Genomic DNA, 21,016 nt, shown 5'->3' on the forward strand with positions numbered 1-21,016 from the left:
GCTAGAGTCAGCCTTGTAAACAAGTCTACGCTACAAGTACGCAGAATTCGCTGGCCATTCGAACCATAGGCGTTTCTCGCGCTGCGGGCAAAAACTGGAAGCTGGCGGTTTTACGCGAGAGGGACCCGTGGGATAGTTTGGTAGAGTCTCGGACAGCTCGCAGTTTAGTAGAAACCGGTCGGACTAGACTAAATGCGATCGAGCACTTTCCCGTTAACTGCTTTATCCGTTCCACTTTTTTGCGTTCGCGTGATATCGCGCGTAATGTTGGGGCGCAACAAGCTTTATTGCATCCTAGGGTAATCTCACTTGGACGCAAGTTGGTCTACTTTCGTACTTATATCAGTAGAGAAAAAGATGATGTATAAATCTTGTGAATCGAGATGACCGCGGATGAATTTCTTAGAAGTTACCCGCCGTTTTCTCGCTCATCGATTCGCGCTATTCGGAAATTTGCGAGAAAGGCGAAAAATAGAGCGGGTTTCCCTTTAAATTGATCGCACGTGCCGCTCATCTTTTCGCTTATTCGCGAAACGTTCGTCAATTGATCGATTGGAAATTGCGAGAAACGTCGCGATAAATATTTCATGTCGTATCTTCGACTCTTTCCATTACATAATATAAATCGTCGTTTCTGAATTTTTATCGAAATATTGTAACCGCGCACGTATTCTTTTATCGATTTCGACTCGGTTCGCGGGTGATTTTTCCACGATGATAGCATAGAATAATAATGGTGAAGTAGGAAGCCCGATGGGGAAGAAAGAAAGATGACGGGGAATAGAGTTGCATAAGATTTATGATAAAATAATATTCGTAAAAATATTACATTGGATTAAAAATTTTATAACTTTAATCTAGTCTTGAGTGGATCTTTAGCAAAAATCTCGTCGTGTATATCTTGTCTCAATTTTACTATCAACTTTGATACCGAATAATTGTTCAAAAGAATATTTAACGTAATTTTTGTAATATATAATAACTTAAATTAATTATTATTATTATTATTATTATTATTATTACATCATTTACTTCTAAAAATAATGTATATATTTCAAGATTAACATTGTTAGGATTATTGATTTTTAAAAAATCTGAAATATGAATATTTACAAATTAAAGAGATATAAGGTAAAATCAATTACATTATATAAAAGAATTTTATTTAATAAAGAAAAATATTTATACAATATCATAAAATAAATGAATATAAATTTAATAAATTTATATCTGTATAATAAAAATATGTATGTAAATTATACAATTTTAAAAATCAATTACAATATAATATAATATAAGCCAAACAATTAAAATCTTACACAATATTTTAATATTTCGCAATATTTCATTGTTTTCAAATTTTGTTGATATAAATTTCTTTATTAAATAAACTTTTTTCATATAATAATTTTTTTCTCTCATCTAATTTACAAATATGCCTTGTCTCTTTTTAAAAATCAATAAGCTTAGTCTCGGACAATTAAAAATCTCGTCCTGATCTTGTCTCGAATTCCGAGACAAGACAAGACAACGTCAAGATTAGCCTTGGTATTTCGTGCAACCCTAGAGGGGAGGAGAGAGGGATAATGAACGCAGCGCGTAGCTTATCGTGCGGCTCTTCACGCTTGACCTGGTGCCGCGTTGCTTCGCTGCTGGCGCAGCCTCCCGCTTTCACGTTGCGCAAAACATCATTCTGGTCAATCGAGACGGTCAACGCGAACAGCGTTCGCGATTTACGGCTTGCCCTTTCTCCCCGTCGTCCCCTCCGGGATTCGAGAGCGCCGCGCTATGCGCAGCCTGTTACGGGACGAAACACACTCGACCATCCCGAGAGCGCCGCCGATTTGCGGTGACACTCTCTGTTTTTCCCCCTTTTTTTTTATTTGTTTTCTCTTCCTCTCTCTTTTGACGTTGTCCATGCGCGCGACAACCGTGACATATTTCGACTATTTTCTCGAGGGACATAATACCGGGAAAATATCGCCCGGTCTCTATTCAAGTCGAGGATTAGTTGCAGATCTTGAAACTTTCTACTTGACGTACATTCTAGTATCATGTCGCTGATGTAACGAATAATATTACGCATCGGCTGTAATTAAAACTACTATGCGAAATTTTTCCTTTTCCTTTTCAGAAGTCAAATTAGTATCATCGAAGAGTGCGTTAACGATACAAGGGATATCGGCCAAGTTGAGGAGAGGTGTTTGCCGTCATTAGAGCAAGTCTTGCGAAGCGCGTGAGAAGAGGAAAAAGGAAGCTGCGAGCGCGATGGGGGAGAGACGCGGTACGAAGGCCTTGGAGCTTTGGTGCCGCCGTATAACCGACGGTTATCCGGGTGTAAACGTGCAAAACATGACCACCTCCTGGAGAGACGGGCTAGCCTTCTGCGCCATGATTCATCACTTTCGGCCAGATCTCATGTAAGTCTATAGCGAGCATTTAATCGCCGTCTACGTGAACGATATTACGCGGATAATGACGCGAAATCCCATTTTTCCGCCGTTTTATCAAACGAAACACTCATGACGGTGCTTCCTCGTGTAATAAACAATTGAGCACGATTCTCCGAGCATGACTAATTGCGATAGCTGATCGTGTGTGCTCTTAAAAGTGCGACTTAATCCTCCGATTCCTGGCGCGATTTCAAATTGTCCTCGTTAAAGTAGATTGTCTCATAAATTAAGCACAGAAACCCGAGTCTCATAGTTTCAAATCGATTACGTTTCGTCTTAATTACGCGCGGTTTGTCTCGATTACTCAGCGAGAAGATTCGTGTCGTGTGAAGGATCTTGAGTATCATTTGCTATAGTACAATATTAAACGTAACAGAATATTTAAAGAAAAAATTCGGAAAGATATTTACATATACAGGGTGTCGCAGACCACCCGTATCAGCCGAATATCTCAAAAACTGAGCGCGGCAGACAAAAATATTTCAGACAAAAGTTGTAAGGTTTCAAGTAACGCATTACATGGCGATATCAGTATGACCTTGAAGAGTGTTGTCAAGGTCACGTAAAGGTCACCTTGAATTCTGTAAATGGAAACCCCAATTTTTTATTGCATATTCTTGTAGCTTATCTCGAGAGCTTTCCAAAATACTATAATAAAGTATTTCTTTATTGAGTACTTTTCGAGTTATGAGGCTTGAAATAATTTCTTAATTTTACATAAACCATAAAATATCTAGTAAAATATTCATTTCTCGATTATCTTACCTTAATACTTTTATGTACAAAATAATGAGAGGAATCAATTGGTGTAAAGAAAAAACATAGTTGTTTTTAAGAAAAAATATGTAATTTGCAATTAACAATTCCATATTTTTTCTTAAAAACACAACTGTGTGTTTTCTTTACACCAATTGATTCCTCTCATTATTTTGTACATAAAAGTATTAAGGTAAGATAATCGAAAAATGAATATTTTACTAGATATTTTATGGTTTATGTAAAATTAAGAAATTATTTCAAGCCTCATAACTTGAAAAGTACTCTATGAAAAAATACTTTATTATAGTGTTTTGGAAAGCTCTCGAGATAAGCTACAAGAATAAGTAATAAAAAATAGGGGGTTCCATTTACAGAATTCAAGGTGACCTTTACGTGACCTTGACAACACTCTTCAAGGTCATACTGATATCGCCATGTAATGCGTTACTTAAAACCTTACAACTTTTGTCTAAAATATTTTTGTCTGCCGTGCTCAGTTTTTGAGATATTCGGCTGATACGGGTGGTCTGCGACACCCTGTATACGCACACAGAAATCAAGATGTTGAAGGATTTTAGTTTTTAAATACGCTTCAGTATTCTTGAGATGAATTATTAAAATATCTGGGAATTTCCGAGGATCTCCCAAAGAGATGCAAAAGATCCAGAAATTCCGAGGCATCCCCGATGAATTGTCCCCTTCATAGTAATCCCAGGATTTCGCGTCGCCATTGCTCGGCGACGAAGGAAGGTCCTTCTAAAAATAGAAGTTCAGTGAATTGACGATCGATAAAGCAACAGCAGCCTGCACCCATCACACAGGAGGAGATGTGCGTCGGTTTTGTAGGTGATAACGGAACGCAACCGGAATTGTGCGTTACGCAATAACGAGACCACAACGGGCACTTTTGCAATCTTCGTCTACCTTGCCTAATCTCGCGCGCGTCAAACATTACTTTCCTCCAAATTACTATGCCAACAATTATAGATTTTAATCCGTCTTCCATATTGTGATCCAATTTATCCTGGAATATAATTTATTTTTTATTTTCTTTATACTGGCGAGAAGAGGAGAGAGAGTGTCGCCAATTTCATCGTCTCCGAGTAATATTTATAGTTTGAATTTTTAAAAATACAATCGTCAGAATCCGACTTATAATATTCGAGAATTAACGAGGATACTTTCCTTCTTTTTCCTGCATACATCGGTCTTTTCGGTGAATAATCGATAAGCCAGGAATAAAAAGATAGACAACATCGCGGAGATTTATTTGTCTTCAATTATTCATGAAGACTAACGACATCTCGAGTTTTCTTGGCGGGCGTCCAAATAAACACCCCCTGGTAGCTCGTAAACATCTGATAATTATTACAATCGTGTTTGGCACGTTGACGTGAGCGGATAAACAAGGTGAGCGGAATATATTTGTCGTCATGTGGATGCACATTTTTAGAGAATCTTTGAAAGGGAAATGTAGTACGTGGGAGAATCGCGTGCGATTAATATGTATTGCAATAATCTTACGACGTGAAATATTGATGATGGAATCGCGAAAGAATACGCGGTTTGGATCGTTGCCCATCGAATCGCGCAGATGAAAGCGTTCTATTATAGAATAAGCGTTCTTAAGAAAAAAATGCCTTTGTTCGCGCAGACAGGAGAGTCCTGACTCGACTTTGTTGTTTTTGAAAAAAAACCTCTTTGTCCCGGTTTCCTATCGGTGCTCTATCTTGCACTCACCCGATTGTATCTTGGCAGAATTAGAAAGGTGGAATTAGATTTTTTTTCAATTTCGAGGCACGAAAATGTACGCCTTTATCTATTTCGATATCTCTGTAATTGAATGGAGAATGTCATTTACGAAAATGTTATTTAAAAGGATATGCAAATTTGTACTCTTGAAAAAGTATCTCCTTGGGAAGAGCAACGACGTTTTCTTTCCCTTAAAGAAAAGATATTCCATTACAGATGTCTGAATATGCGAAAATTTGCTTCGGAACAGGGCGCTTCGCGACTCAAGGTCTCACGACGAAGGGAATTCGCTTTTTATCGCTGACGGAAGGATCGTAGCGAGGCTGTTCTTCATTTCTCCTCTTTCTTATTGTCTCGACTAGTCGGACAAAAATCTACTCGAACGTAACGGAAGCAGTAAAACGGCGAGAAATTTTCTTTTACTACCTCGCGTTTTCGCGGTTGAGACGAAATTTTCTCCTTTTTCATTTCTTCCCTCGTTCTCTCTAGTCGAGCGAATCGAGTTGGTTTAACTCCGATAAAGATATACCTGCATAACGCGTCTTAATTATCACCTTGTTAAAGTAGATTGAAAATTAAGTTAATTATTATATGATTGAAAATTACAGGGATCGGGTCAGTCGACCTTTGTCATCGAGTAGAAGAGCCGTAAGAGTATCCCGGAAGAGTATGACGTGAGAATATATCGAAGATCTCTGGGGCGAGTGAAAGTGAAATCGACAGGTGTGCCTCTAACCGATCGAAGGAGAGAATCGCGCGGCAAAGGGCAGACCTTTTCGCGCCTTTGGTGAAACTTGTGGGGTTACGTTAATTCGACGGGAAGGTACGCGCGAAAGCCGTGACGTTGTGAAACCTTGCCGCAATTTCATCGCTCGATCGATGAAAATGTGATATAATATTTGCACAACTGTGCGTGCTCCCTCCGTATCTTGCCGTCAAAAAATATCGCCGGCCCGCGAATTCGCGTTCGACGCGTTTGACGTCTCATCCACGTTAGATACACCCCATCGCGTTTCGTAAGAACAAATTTCTCTCCCGCGAGATGATATACCGCGATTAGCTGCATCGAATGGCACGGATGAAATATTGCCAATAAGCCGAAAGACAGACGCGGTCGAACTCGCGTGGATTTTTTTGCGTCTGCGATAGCGAGAGGAGGGAGATGGAAAAACGAGGGGAAGAGAGAAGAGAGAAAGAGAGAATAAAAGCGGTGGGTGTGGCACCTCGGTCTCGGTTGGAACTCTGACTCACCGTGACCTCGTCCCCGGGACGACCGTCCGTCAGAACCCGAATTTATCGCGATTATTAAAGAAGGGAAACATCGACGATATACTTTTTCCATACATCAGCAACTAACCGAGATAATCCCGCGAACTTTGAGGCATCGCCTCGAGTTTCCGCGTTGCTTTCTTGGGCAATCGCCTTTCCGCGATACACGGGAATTTCCCGAGATGTGCGCGTTCGCGAGGGATGAGGGACGTGTCGATTTCACGCTCCACATAAACCGCAACAAGGGGATTTAGCATCCGCGCTGGTTGTTATCGCGCTATCAATCGAATAGTCGAACAGGTGCTCGTCTTTCGACCTAGAATTTCAAGTATTAAACCCTCAACCGCCGAGCAATATGCCGATATGCGCTTATGCATATCGATTCGCCTAAAAGTGGAGCACTCGTAGGCAGTCTCGAAAAAAAATGTGCGCGGCACGCTATAAAGGAGAGTGTTTAGTAGATTATAATTGATGGAAGAATCGATTATAAAAAATTGGCGCAAAAAATCTATCGTGATAAAAGCGGAATATTACACTCTCGAATATAATTTAACTTTACTAGCTACTCTTTCGATGCTTAAGCTCCCTTTTCAGGAGATACTTTATCCTAGATCACCCTCTCCTTTGAGTCCGCCTGAATAGAGGTCCCTGGGAGAACGCTGGGAAAATTTTGTCGGCATATCGCCGATTTCATCTCGACAAGTCAGCGTTTATTTACATGGACGATGTTAGCAACGTTATCGACTTATTTCTGTATAAAATAGTCCCGAAAAATTCACGCGAGGAAAGATGATCGAAAGCTTGATTATTTCCACTCGATCGAAATTTTATCGCTTTTCCATGTCTTCGTAAATAATGCATGTCCCGACGAATCGTCCATCTGGACGGGGCAGGTCGCTCGGTCCGAGGTAAATTATACATTTCGCGGGGCACTTTCAGCCATGCGGAAATTTAGCCGCGCTGCGAAAATGCAATCCGATATAGAGTCGCCTACGTATTTCCGGCATATTCCGTTGTACGGCATACAATGACACGCTACACCGATTTCGATACACGCGACAAATAACATCGACGATCGCGACGATCGTATTCGTCGCACCTTGATTTCTCGCAATTTTTTCGCGCTCTTGCGTCACGGCTTTTCAATTCATTTTACGACTAAAATAACATGCGATGGACGTTTTAGATTATTCATAAATTGTACGAGTCGCAAACAGCGGTATCGTTTTTATAAAGCATTTTTTTTTATTTTAAAATTTTCCCTCGCGTCCCTTTAGCATTCAGCGTCACATCCGTTGCCAATCCTGGATTTATTTATCCAGCGAGATATAACTGCGACGAATTTTTCGCGATCGTCTCGCATATTTCCTTAATAAAGAGCGAGTATACTTAACCCGTGGTCGTTTGCGAGTTACATATTCAGCGGTTAGCAGCATTGTGGTTATTTATACTTGCTTTAATGAAAAAAGCGATTCTCGCCACACGCGCCCACGAGAAGCCGACAGTGTGATTAATTCAAGGAATCCTTTTTACACATTCGACGTTTCATCGAGTGGCCTTCGAAGCAAATAAATATGAACGTGGCTGCGGGATGGATACGTGGAAAAGTAACGAATAGCGAGAAGATTGATATATTGCTATAGTAAAGGATGAAAAAAGAGATGGATAACGGTGGTCTTAAGTAGTTTCATTTCGTCTTTTTTTTTTGTTACAGCGACTTCAACGGCCTGAACAAGGACGATGTGTACAGAAACAACGAGCTGGCTTTTAGAACGGCCGAGCAGCACCTCGGGATCCCTGCCCTCCTGGATGCCGAGGATATGGCGTCTTGCACGGTTCCCGATCGATTGTCGATTCTCACCTACCTCTCGCAATTTTACCAAACTTTTGGAGGTAAGTCCTTTTGCGCGCGTCCTTTTATCAGCCTGTCGGTTGAAAGCATCGATAAAAGGTCAAGGAAAAAAAATAATGAAAATAATGTTTACTTTGAGCGGCATTTATTGAAACATCTCGTAGCGCGAAGAGTAAATACAGACGCGTTGAAAGATTCAATTCATTCGTTTCATCCGCTCTTGTCTCGTCGCTGTAATAAAAATCCTTCTGAAATTGGGAATAATCCAAGCGACGCGCGCTCGTACATCGAATCCATCGGTGAGTTGCATTCGGCAGCCTCATATTTTTTTCCAGCTCTGACCCAAATAGGTCTATCGCGAATAGTCCCGGAGAATGCGCGACGATTCCGGTGCCAGTTTTTGTTTCCAATCTATCTATCGATCGCTCGGATACAGTCTCGAGAGAAAGTACGCCAATCAAATCTTTGTTAAAAATTTTTCTAAAATAAATTCATAATTTCCATCATTTATGCGATATTTCTTTCATCATTCGAATTTTTCGGAAAAGTGATTTTTCAATAAAAGTTTACATAATTCACTTTATTACAGGAGTGTGAGTTTGATCGAAACAGTGATTGAGAGTAAAATCTCGTGTAAATCTTGACTTACACATGTAATTACGTATACGAGATCTTTCTGTTAAACGAGCTTTGAGATTCGCGCCGTGTTTTTCTTTTCAACGACGTCGCGTTTCAATTCCGAGAAGCGCGAGAAAAAAAGCAATAATGGTTTATCAGCGCACACATCGCGTTCGCTTTTAGGTGGAAATCAGGCGAGTTCGATTGGCAGTCGTATGACGTTTTGAAACGTCGCGATACGTCTCGTGCACTCGACGCCCGTTACTAAATAGGCCAAATAGGTGATGCCGATCAGGCCAGCACGTGTCAGCGATTGGTTTCCTAGCTTTCTCCCAATGTACCCATCCATCTCTCTCCCTCCCTCGCAATTGTCCCTTCGATTAATATCTCGCGACTGACGTTTGTCGCGGAAGTTGCGCTGTATACAAGCGCAAGGTCGATTGTCTGTCACTCGACAGGGTGAATTTCCGGACGTGGGGTACAGGTTGTCCCAAAAATCGCTGACTAGATTTTCCTGAACGTGTATAAATCTTTTTTCCCTTTAATACAGCTCTTTATATCTTCAAAGTTTTTTCGTTCTAAGTACATGTTCGCGATGACCCAGTTCTTGGCAGGACCGATACGGCGTAGATAGCGTCTTGCAAAAAGCGAGAGGAAACTTGTGCGCTACACGTTGTATTTAATTCCTTGTTTTTATCCGCCCGGTCGGGGAGCCGCTGATTATCACGAGCGTAATTACCGCCTGTCCGACTACGAGGTGGCTTTGAAAATTTGAGTAGCCACTTGTTGAGCCGCGCGTCGCAAGATTTGCATGCTTTTCCCGCGATTTTTCCACCATTTCCATCTCGCGATCGGAAAATAGCTACCGCTACCTACGGCATCGACCCTTTGCGTTATCGTTTGCAACCACTTGTTGAACGAATATTATTACGCGTCGTTATTGTTGCGAACGAAACCCGCAAACGCGACAAAAAGATAATTAGTTTCTTCTCGACGCATGTGTAAATGTCATTAATTTACGCCGTGATTATCGAGGGTAAATTTTTCTCGCTGCAAAATTGATGATCCCATAGTTTTTTGAAATTTAATGTTTTCTCGACGTCCAAACTGTAGTAATAAATTCAAATATTTCACACATGGCAATCTTCCTTTTCCGCGTCGTGAGGAGATTGCGGCGCGAATTATTCGATTTCTACCTCCCGGCCTCGCGCTCTCCCTTTGAAACCCGGCGGCGTTTCGTTACGCAAAGCGTCGATTTTATAACGCGCGATTCTTTTTTCGCCAGATTCCTCTCTCCCAATCGTGCGCTCGGTTACGAAAGCATTCGGGAAGCATTCGCGTCACTTGCCGGGGGTATCATCCGAGCTCGAATGTACCTCGATATGTCGTATCCAGGTACCTGGGTACGTAAGGTGAAGCCGTAATCTATTAAAAGTCCACCCTGACTTGTATAATCCCGACTTGTATAATCTCATAGAATTCCCCGTAGATTAAGCGTCCCGTTAACCTTTGAACGACGGTTAATCTCGATCTCGGGGCACGAGACCCTTTCCTCGGTTGCGCCGTAAATGGCCGCGCGGCTGCAAATTAACGCGGTTCGTGAGGACCTATCCCGTTTCTCAAATCACTACCTGCAACGAGGAAATTGCCGCATTGCTCGCGGTAGTCGACGTCCTGTCCGCTTTATAGCTACATTAGGCCCCGCCACTCGAGATAGAGTCGACGCGATCGTCGTCTACCGGTCAACGATAGCGTCGTGGGACGCTCGTTCCGCATTAGTACAAGTAAGCGGAAGGTGGAGGTGCATCTATCGTACGGAGGGTGTATCGTCGAGACCGTAAAGTGTGTGCGTGCACACTTTACACGGTACAGATATCATTCTTAACGGTGTATCGGTAATGGGGATAGGATAAACGCGCGCTTCCTCGAGAAACCTACGAGACGAGTTTACGTCGTTCCCCTTTTCTTCCTGTAAACGGCAAAAAGACGGCAAGAAGCTACAACCGTGGAAAAATGTCACGATGAATTTACACTTTAGATCCACGGAGACTGATGATCGCGACGTACATAAGTATTAGAGCGATTTTATGCGAATGAGTCGGACAACTTTTCCTCGTCCTGCCTCGCAAAAGAGTCAATATTATTGTCCAAACAGAAGAATACTTCCGCTTCCATTCCGCTTGGACTAATAGCAGCCTGCAATAGCGGTACCTTCGGCTTCTCGCGCATAAATATTCACGCCACGAAGGAAAGTTCCATAAACCACATCAGCGTTTCATCGATATGTAACCACAACGGGTAACTGGGAATTGCTTCCGCTTCAAGTTTCTCGTTAAAGGAAAGCAAGACGTTGTTTACATTTTAATAAATATACGTCTTTCCGTAAAACTTTAACTATTCTTGGAAGGTTACTCCTTCGATGAAACGAAAAAGGAAAATTAATGAATAGACAATTGACGGAATATGTTACTTTTTGTCGCAGGATCTTCGCCCAGTCGTCTGGCAACCAACAGAACAACCGAAACCGCCGACGAGAGGATCGCCCCTGTTCCAGAATCTCCTAAACAAAAGGTACGCCATGATTATGATACGATCGGAGGCAGATACGCTTCTCGTAACTTTCTTTTGCCGGCTCCCTCTTCCCCCTTTTTTTTTAGCATAAACGTCGTAAAATTCTGTACGTGGTAGTTTCGTAAGTCGCGAGCTTGAAAAGTCCCTCAAGCTTTTCCAGAACCATCATCTTGTAACACATCGAATCACGCTCTAAAATTCATTTATTCATCTTTACAAAATACGAGAGATATTCGTGCAAATCGCTTTATCTCGTTGTACCTTTCATTTCTTATAAAAATCATGTTTTCGACATTGAACGGGTTAATCGAGCATTTTCCTTTTTCTCTCTTTCTCTTTCTTTTTTTTCATTTTTATCCAATCACTTTGTCGATCATTTTTAGACTCGTGTTCGCAAAAAAAATCACAAAATTTAAGTAGAAAGGTCTAAAGGATTATTTGAATCTTGTATCGCGCTGAATTCAATCAAGAAAATAATCTCGAAGAGAGTCGCTTGTGATACATCGCGGTTTACCTTGACACCAGTGTCATCCCGTTGAAACAACAAATGCCGTCATTGCGTTTGCGTAATCACGCAAACGCGCATTATCGACACACAGGCGCCGTCCCCCTTTTCTCATCCTTTATTTTTATTTTTTTTTATATTCGCCCTTTTCCCATTATTTCTCGTTTGGCGACCGATCGAAGATGAGTGCGTAGGCGAGACGAGATAGGTCTGACGTTCATACGCACGTTAATCACTCACACATACACAAGGATCGATTATTTTTGTGTCATCTCTACACATCTGTATTTACATAAAATCCATCAATTTTATGTGCGTTCGATAAAATTAATAATGATAAATGGATAACGATGTTACGCAATGTGAGATCAAATGTGACGTTTGCCTTAAATGAACATACATACGTTGTACTTTCAGTAGCTTGTGTGTGCTTTCTGCGAATGATTAATTACGCTCACATCTCGATGTTTGAAGATGTCGTAACATGTGAGGTCTGTCCTCGTGCAACGTGGAGGTTTGTCACGTTCACTTCGTTCTCGTCGCGAGGTTAGCTGTAGGGAAACAAACTTTTACGCGTTCAATAAAATTTGCATCGCTGATCGTTACGGTCTCGCAAACTCTTCCGCGTCGTAGAAAACGACTTGGAGAAGAAGCACTACCGCAAAGATCACGAAGAAGCGAACCCCCGACGCGAGGAAACGCGCGGTTGGCGTGCACGCGATCATCTGTTCCGAAGTTTCATTTAGTCGGCGATCTTGTGGCCGACAATGACCGCTTCTGTCAATCACCACGTGTCGTTTTCGTGATCCCGATTCCCGGATGCTATTCTCGTCCGCTATTGCTATCTAGGTCCTTAATCAAGGTGTCTACTTCTTGGAGAAACATGGAAAAGTCAGGGAATTCTTCTCGAATTTTATTGGGATTTTTTTTTAATTTTTTCCTTGATAATTTTGCCCTTATATTAAAGTAAGCAATCCGCCAGTTTGAATTGCGTTTAAAAAATATATCTGTCTGTATTTATATACATTTAATATTTTAACAAGATATTGAATATGCGGTATACGTTCTTTACTATAATTTTTAGTGATAAAATAAAAATGTTTTGCGAGTGAGAGAGAAAAATGTGTTTATCTTGTAAACTATTCAATTTTTTTTCAATACATTTGCAAATCTAACACTTGAAATTTAAATGGCTCCGTGTTTTCCCTTCAAAAGTTCACCGAGTGAAAAGTATTAGAAAACACGTATAATAGAAAATTTTATTTTAGGAAATTGCACCAAAAGAATCTTTTTAAAACAATCTCTTTATCTAAAATTTTGAACAAAAATATCTGAAAACTCAAGAAATTTTCAATATTTTTACAAGATTTCAGTAAACATCCTGTTAACAAGCGGCCGGGAGAACATTTGTATTCACAGGTGAGAGAGAAAGAGAGAGAGAAGCGATATACGCGTCAAAAAATTCAGGCCGAGCGAGTTACGGTAAAAAGGGGACTATAAAAGAACGCTCGACCAATTTTCTTTACGATGTCAAAGTTTCCACAACATATTTATCCATTCGCTCCCGCAACCTGTATACCTTCAATACTCGCCAACGTCTGCCTAGGTAGTCGTGAACACAAAGTTAACGCGTTGCTCCGAAACTAGTTTCCTCGGGAATTTCTTCAAGATCCCGTAGATAGCTCGTTCGTCTTCTCCAGCCACGTTATTTTCAAGCGACTCGCTAAAACAATCGTCCCTCTGTCTCGACATCTACCGAAGGAACCTCTGAAAGTGTATTGCTATTCGAAGCAGAAATCACGCGCCAACCTAGATTAGATTGCGTTACAAACTTGTGACAATCCCGCGATGGATCAGACTAGCAAAGTTGTTTTCCACGCGTATTGTTTCGAATAGCTAATAGGTGGAGCTATCGCTATGACATTAATTACTTTTATCGCGGGCTCGACTCGTTATCGAAGCTCGAGCCACGCACGCGTCGCAGTTTCTTCGCCTCGAGAACTCGCTGTCGGTCTTCATATTCCTGGTCACCAGATGATTCGCGAGATTGACGAAAGGTCAAAATAAGCCGAGAGACGTTGTTCACTAATATCGGTAGTAACTCGTTTTACGAGCCGAAGAGGAACGAGAACGGATACACGATGGACGCTCGTGCGTGGGTCGAGTTTTGTTCATTATGGTTGGCATAATCGTAGTTAAAGCCGCCCCGCATGAGTCACGCGGCGAAACCCACACACTTGTAGGACTTTATCCAACGGCGGACGTCCATTTTGGTTGAGACGATAGAGTTCCCTGCAAAAGCTGATGGATTATCTAAAGTCAGGGTAGATAAAAAAAGGGGGAAAAAGAAAGAGAAGGAATTAAAGCGAATGTACGCCTCGCAAATATAATCCGTGGACAATTCGCCCGTCAAGTCGAATCCCGGAAATCGTCGGAAATCCTCGCGCTGAAACGCGTATTGTTGAATCTCTCCCCCTTCCCCTCTCATCGTATCTTTTTGTTCTCCAGGAGGAAAGCTTGGACTTAATGGGGCAATATAAACCTGAAATATTCTGCTAGAAGGTAATTTCGCTTTGTCGTTATTGTTTTGCTTGCTTATGGTTGTTGGGTAAGCTGCATGCTCGCATGTTTCGAACACTCTGTCCGGTGTACGCCTAACTTTTCGATAGCACGACGCGTGTGTGTGATTTGAAGCAAATTATCTAACGTTTTCCCGTTAAACGACAACGCAAAGGTAGAACTGTCGCGCTCTGCGGTTGATTTTCGCAAGAAGAGAAAGAAGAGAAGTAAATTTGCGACGCTAACCCAGGCATCGAGGCTCGTTTCTTGTACGTGATGGCCGGGGAATGTCTCTTGTTACTCTTAGAAATTGTTACATTTCCTCCTGTCATGCTGGCTAACGACACCGACGAATCGTTCTATTCATCCTTCACTTTATGTTTTTCTTTATCTTTTACGATAATGGGGAACGAGCCTTTGTCGCGTCCACTTATCGGATGTGCTCGCGACGAAGGAATGATTTTACGTCGCGACATATTTTGATCGGGCAGATGGAAAGCGTTACGAATTTATGACGAGCTGCGACGCGAAAATCCCGTCGCGACTGAAGGCTATCGAAATAGACGACTCGCTTCTCGATTGTGTCCCAGCGTGAAATACTCTCGCACGTCGGTATCGCTATACCCGGCTGAAAGAATCGACCCGAGACACGATCGATCAATCCTCCTGTCTCGCACTCTTCCAGACGACACGTCGCCCGTCGGTCTCGCCTCGCTTCACGCTCGTACCTTCGATAGAGGTAGTTGGTCGAGCTTGACCAATAAAGCCCGTCACCCGGAAGTAGCTGTCCGAGAACGTCCGTCACTTCTGTGGCATTTTTCGGAACCGAGAAGAGAAAGAAAGAGAGAGAGAGAAATAAATGCATCTCTCGTGACTTTCGTTCGCATTTAAAGCGAGAGCCGGACACTCGAACGGTTACGTTCGCCTTATTTAGTTTACATTCAAGCTTATATCGTATTTACATTACAAAGCCCGGTAAACGCCGAGGAAAGTAATAATTAATCATGTGCGGAGAGACTCGGTGGAGCGCGACGTTCTATTTATATGTCATTGCCACTCGTTGCGTGTACTCGACGTATATGCATGCATACGTCGCACGCACGCACGCACGCACTCGCTCGTTCGCTCACGCAATAGAAATCGGACGCGCGGTCAGCAGCCTCTCTACAGTTCCACGGAGTCGAATCGTGACTGTAATTCTGTTTCCCCGGGGCAAGAGACTACAAGGGACGGTAAGAGAAAATGTTTGGCGAAAATTCGCGCAGCCTTTAATCTTTTTCTCCTTTTCGATGAGATTCTTTCTCGGAGATTCGATTAAGAAGATTAAGAGATTCGATAGTCGTGCGACGTTTGGGAAAATTTTAGAGCGACGCGCGTGGGTGGAAGGCATCCAGATTATTTTTACATGACGCGTAAGCGACGTCGCTTACGCGTAATAACGTTTCGCGTTTATCGCCCGATCGGATTAATTAATCGCGCGCTTAATGTTCCTCGAGAAAATCGATATCGTCGGCGATGTTTGTGTCGTCGCGTATAATATCGCTGCGATGTGAAACACCGACTCGACAGACGTGCATTTTCGTTAAATTAAATCGCGATTAATCAAGCTGCGTGGCAGTGATGATAACACTGTAACCCGCGTTCATTAATACGCGTTACACTTGCAATAAACGCGATATAATAATTTCGATACACGAGGAGAGAGTTTGCTCTACAGATCTCTCGCGACAGAGAGCGAATTCCTGTTTTTTTTTTGTTGTACCACCCGATCGATCGCCGCTTTATTTAACCGCCTATGTAAAACCCATGCACGTGGCATTCGATGAAAGTTTAATAGAAATCGATTTTGCGGTTAGCAACCTATCATCCATGCCATTTTTCAGCGAGGAGGATTAATATACACACGGTCTCTCTTACGAACGAGCGACGAAAGAAACTCGGAGATAGCTTGATTACATGAGTCATCGGCTTTTAATCAAATCAGTTTTCCGTCACGCAACACGCCATCTCATTTACACATATGCGATAAAAATAATTGGCGATGAATCCTCTTCGAGATGACGTCTGTAGAAATTTCCTCGATTCCTCGGCTCGATCTTCTTTTTATCGAATTTTAACTTTGCAGGAAATAACGCTCGATTGAACGTTCTTAATACCGGAAAATCAGACTTTTCCCGAATGTTAGTTGTAGATGGCGAGGATAAAGAATTCTTCCGTTACGATATGTCGAGAAAAATCGAGGAAGGGATATTCCAGAAGGGAATAAATGTTCGCGATGCTTTCGCCCAGCTTTACGAGCTCATAACGAAGATTTAACGCGATGCCATCCCCGCTTTCTTATCCCATTTGCAAAGCAACGTCCTCGTGGCATTACGGTCGTATGATATGATATACACGCTCGACGTATAGGAGCCGCGGCGATTCGATGCATTATTGGATTCACCGGACGTTAAATGCATACCGCGATAATACCTCGGAGATGTATAGCCGACCGGTATTGTGGAAATTCGCTGGACGTGGATAAAAGCTAGAGCGGCAAAAGGCCGACGCCGAGGTGCTCGTCGATATCCAACGGCTCGTTGCAAATGCGACCTACAATTTGTCAATATTTATCTTGGGCTATACGTGCGCTCTTTCAGCCGAGAGCAAATCATCTCCGACGTGTGTAATAATCGCTGAGATTTGACGTTTAACCCTTTGAGGATGGCTATTTTTTTAATCAAACTTACAAAGTTCATCAAAAGTATTTATTTAATGGAAACACACGTGATTAAAATGGAGTTCAAGATGGTATTTCTTAAAATCAATCAGTTGCACAGAAATATCAATTTATACATCTTGATTTCTTCTTTTTTTTCACTGATTATCTTTTAGATTAAATAAGAGAAGAGAAATGTCTATTAAATCTCTTTGGATGTCCTCCTGCACTCGTGTTTCTTCAGGTTCTAATTGATTTCGTTGATTGATAATTTCTCTGATCAGTCATTGAACTTTAAAGAGCCACCAAATTGATTCCATTCTTAGAAAATTTTTAATTTTCGAAAGGAAATGGGTGGAAAACATGAAAAAATGTGACATTTATCGGTTAAAATTAAAAACATACATGTTTAAAAACAAAATTGTACATGTCATTCTCAGAGGATTAAACATTCAACTCTCATGAATTTTTCGCGAGGATTGTTTCGCTAACGTAGATACACATTCAGACTAATGTGGAGCAATTATCTCTGGTGAAAAAAAAAATGGTGACGGTGAGTGATAGCTGCCTGCATAAAATTGCATGCCGCATTTTACTTGTTCGCTGCTACGCTCGCTGGAGAATGAAATGCAGGAAATAATGGCGACATATGTGTCTCGATATGTGTCCAACCTGATAACGCAGGTGGGGTCGCGTCTGGGGATGCGGAGGGATCCGTGCGCCGCGTGCGGGCTGCCGGTCTTCCTGGCGGAGAAGCTGTTGATAGCGCGCGCTCCTTATCACCGTACCTGCTTCCGGTGCGCACGCTGTGGCAACCAGCTGACGCCGGGCAATTATTACGAGACCGAGGAAGGCCAGTACTGCTGCGAGACGTGTCCGGACGAAGAAGTACCAGCCAGCGTGCATTGCAAGTACGCTGAATCGACGATGATGTCGGGCGTGGAACAGGAGAGGAGCGAACCGTCGAGGCCGCTTAGCGACGAGGAGAAAACGGAGAGAAAGGTCAGTTTTTCCTTTTGACAAATTTTTCTTTAACGTTTGGAATAAATATATATAAGCAATCTTGTTGCGTGTAGGATGTACAGAATCTGCTGGAAAAGGCTATAGTGCCCGATCTGATCTCCCATACCTCGCAGATGCGCAAGAGTTTCATGGCCAGCCACCTTCTCTCCGAGAAGATCAACGAATCCACCGCGAGAGATGCGAATACAAAGGATGTCGAGGTCAACTCTGATTATCGCGAGGAGGAGAAGAGCAGGATCGACTCGGCATTCCCAGACGACGACGAGAATGAGGAGGAAGAGGAAGAGGAGGGAAAATCTCGTAGCTCTGCGACGGATTCCCCAGACACGGAGGAGTCCGGCGTCGAGCCATACAATGTACATAGCGCGTTAAATAGCTTAGATATTAGATGCGACGAGGATCAGCGATCGACTGCCATTTCATTCCATGACGTAGATAAGGAGAGAAGAGATAAAGATACCAAAGAGTCGCCAGATCGTGCCAATAAACGAGCCAATCCCGAAGCGAGATTGTCCTTAGTACAGAAGAGACTCCAAATGTTTGAGGCTCGGGACAAAATAGATCATGCCGAGAGAATGATGAATCAAGGCAAAACGAAAAGTCCGGTGACTCAGAGGAACCTGGAACCGGACATTCTTCGAGTGAATCAGGAGGAACGTTTGGAAAAGATGCTCGAGGAAGACTCGAAGATTAAAAGTATCGATAAACGTAAAGACAGTTTTGAGAACATCAGCAAACAACGAAAGGAAGAAGATTCGACGATTACAAATATAGAGAAATGCAAGGATACTTTTTCGAAAGACGTTGCGCGAGCGAGTAGCGAAGAACAACGTATTACCGATAATACGCAGCTCGAAGAAAACTCGAAAGTTGAAAGTATCGAGAGAGAAAAGGAGAACCTTACAGAAGTCGAACAAAGAGAGGGTAATGAAATAGAAAAATCTTATGAAAACGAAAGCAACATACTAACCGCGAGAGATATGGATTTAAGCAACCACAAGGATTACCCAGAAGACCTGAATCCTTTCAAGAGCGACGAAGAGGATAGCATTACGGAAAGCAAAGTGCGGACCGCGATAGATAGCAAAGTGTCAACTAATCCGTTCGATAGCGAAGACGAGGACGTCGAGGAACTTGAACCACCGAAACCAGCGGCTAGGAGTAAACTGGAAAATCGGGGAATCGTAACGGAAACGTCTGTGACCAAGCGGATTCTGGCTGCGCCGCAAATTAATCTCAATCCATTCTGGAGCGATGAAGGAGAGGAGCATGATAGCGATGAGAAGCAAAGCACGAAGCCGCAAGGAAACGTCCCTGTACCGAAACCGCGCACTATCAAGTATGTGTATCTTACATTTTTAGCGAATATTACTTGTAGCTTATTTCGGCGAACCACAACGTCATGGATAATTTTTCCATTAAACAGGACCATTTCTGAGGCAAATATCGTACCACGAAGAACTGATTTGAATCGTGGAGGCATGTACGCGTCCAATAGTTCTTTGACCAGCTCTGAATCGACTACAACTCCCAGTGGAACGTACAGAAAGAAGAAGCCCGCTCCGCAGCCACCGGCCGCAAAGGAACTATTTCCGTCTGATCAGCGCGAATCGCCCGTGCTCAAGTGTAATAATACACCACCCTCGTATCATGTACGTTTTAAGATATCTTACTTTTTAACTCGATTTATATATTTCTTCATCTACAATCTGTATTTTAACCGAAAAAAGTTTCTAAATATTTTTTTATTCTCTCGCAATATAGAATTCCTCATCACCTCGCACGATGCCGCGAGCTCGGAAAACCAAGCCGGCACCTCCGCCGCCAATGCCGACCAGTACACCCCGTAACATATCGATCGATAACACGCCAAGTTTCGACGAATCTCCCATAATCAAGCTTCGCGACTACGATCACAGCCTAAACATGTGGGAAGATCAGAAAACAAACAAAGACGAGGCGAATCGAAATAGACAGAGCTTGAGCAGCATTACGTGTATTGACAGTTCCTCCTACACATCTTATAGTGACAAAAGCATTCAAGGAAAATGGAAGAGGAAAAAGGGTCCCGCCCCACCGCGACCAATTCCGCACAGGAGAAAGGTAAATTCTATTTTTCTTTTTGCGTATTACGATATATTTGTTATATCAGTGCAATTTCCGAAGAATCAAGTTTCGAGCGTGTAAGTAGATGAGATTCGAAATTTACTTCAATGTGGTTTTATTTGCAGATTAAAGTGATATCTATGAAAGACGTGAAATTAGAATTAGATGAAATAGAATTGCAACAGCAAGGTTTAGAGAAACAAGGCGTACGATTAGAACAATTGATACGAGATAAATGCGAATCTGGACCTAGAACAGAAGGTAGAAAAAATAATTATAATTATATAAGATAATAGAATAAAATAATATAGAGATGTAATTGATGATTAATTCATTTACTTTACTATTAAATTCATTCATTCATTGACAGATTCATCGCTCGGCGCGGATGTGGAGGAATTGGTTTTGGAATTGTTTGCATTAGTGAACGAGAAGAACGAGTTGTTTAGGAGACAGGCCGAATTAATGTTATTGAGGAGACAGCAAAGATTGGAGGAGGAACATGCTGAAGTGGAATATCAAATACGATGTCTCATGTGCCAACCAGAAGCTACTAAAACGGACTTTGACAAACAGAGAGAAGAAGCATTGATACAAAGGTATTATTCTAGAAATATTTATGTAAAATATTTAAAAGTTAATAGCGCATATAAACGCTTTTCTTTGTATTACAGATTAGTAGAAATTGTAGAGAGACGGAACGAAATTGTTGAATGCTTGGAGATGGATCGTCGAAGAGAGGTGGAGGAAGATAAAAGCATAAATAAACATATGGGTTTATTTGCTGGTAAGTAACAAGATACTAGATTTATTAATATAAAATGTAATTTTTTTGTAAGTTATTAATCAAT

At 42.0% G+C, this 21,016-nt stretch overlaps 1 protein-coding gene across 3 annotated transcripts in view; it reads left to right on the forward strand.

The window, feature by feature from the left end:
• Mical-like (MICAL-like protein) overlaps nt 1-21,016 on the forward strand; it is a 63,627-nt gene that overhangs the window by 41,636 nt on the left and 975 nt on the right. For 2 of the 3 annotated variants that reach the window (XM_083099485.1, XM_083099477.1), the window contains exons 2-11: nt 2,135-2,420; nt 7,948-8,126; nt 11,186-11,274; nt 17,721-18,038; nt 18,113-19,398; nt 19,486-19,711; nt 19,824-20,162; nt 20,291-20,426; nt 20,536-20,764; nt 20,840-20,952. In XM_083099485.1, coding sequence (XP_082955611.1) covers nt 2,269-2,420; nt 7,948-8,126; nt 11,186-11,274; nt 17,721-18,038; nt 18,113-19,398; nt 19,486-19,711; nt 19,824-20,162; nt 20,291-20,426; nt 20,536-20,764; nt 20,840-20,952 — 3,067 coding nt within the window. In that variant the 5' untranslated portion in view covers nt 2,135-2,268. Of the gene's footprint in view, nt 1-2,134; nt 2,421-7,947; nt 8,127-11,185; nt 11,275-14,287; nt 14,342-17,720; nt 18,039-18,112; nt 19,399-19,485; nt 19,712-19,823; nt 20,163-20,290; nt 20,427-20,535; nt 20,765-20,839; nt 20,953-21,016 lie in introns of those variants that run through there. The other variant, XM_083099493.1, reaches the window with a different exon arrangement.

The sequence above is a fragment of the Camponotus vicinus genome, unplaced genomic scaffold, assembly GCF_025532165.1.
Source record: "Camponotus vicinus isolate PSW18456_S1 unplaced genomic scaffold, iyCamVici1.0 SCAF_1, whole genome shotgun sequence".
Classification (NCBI taxonomy): Eukaryota; Metazoa; Arthropoda; class Insecta; order Hymenoptera; family Formicidae; genus Camponotus; species Camponotus vicinus.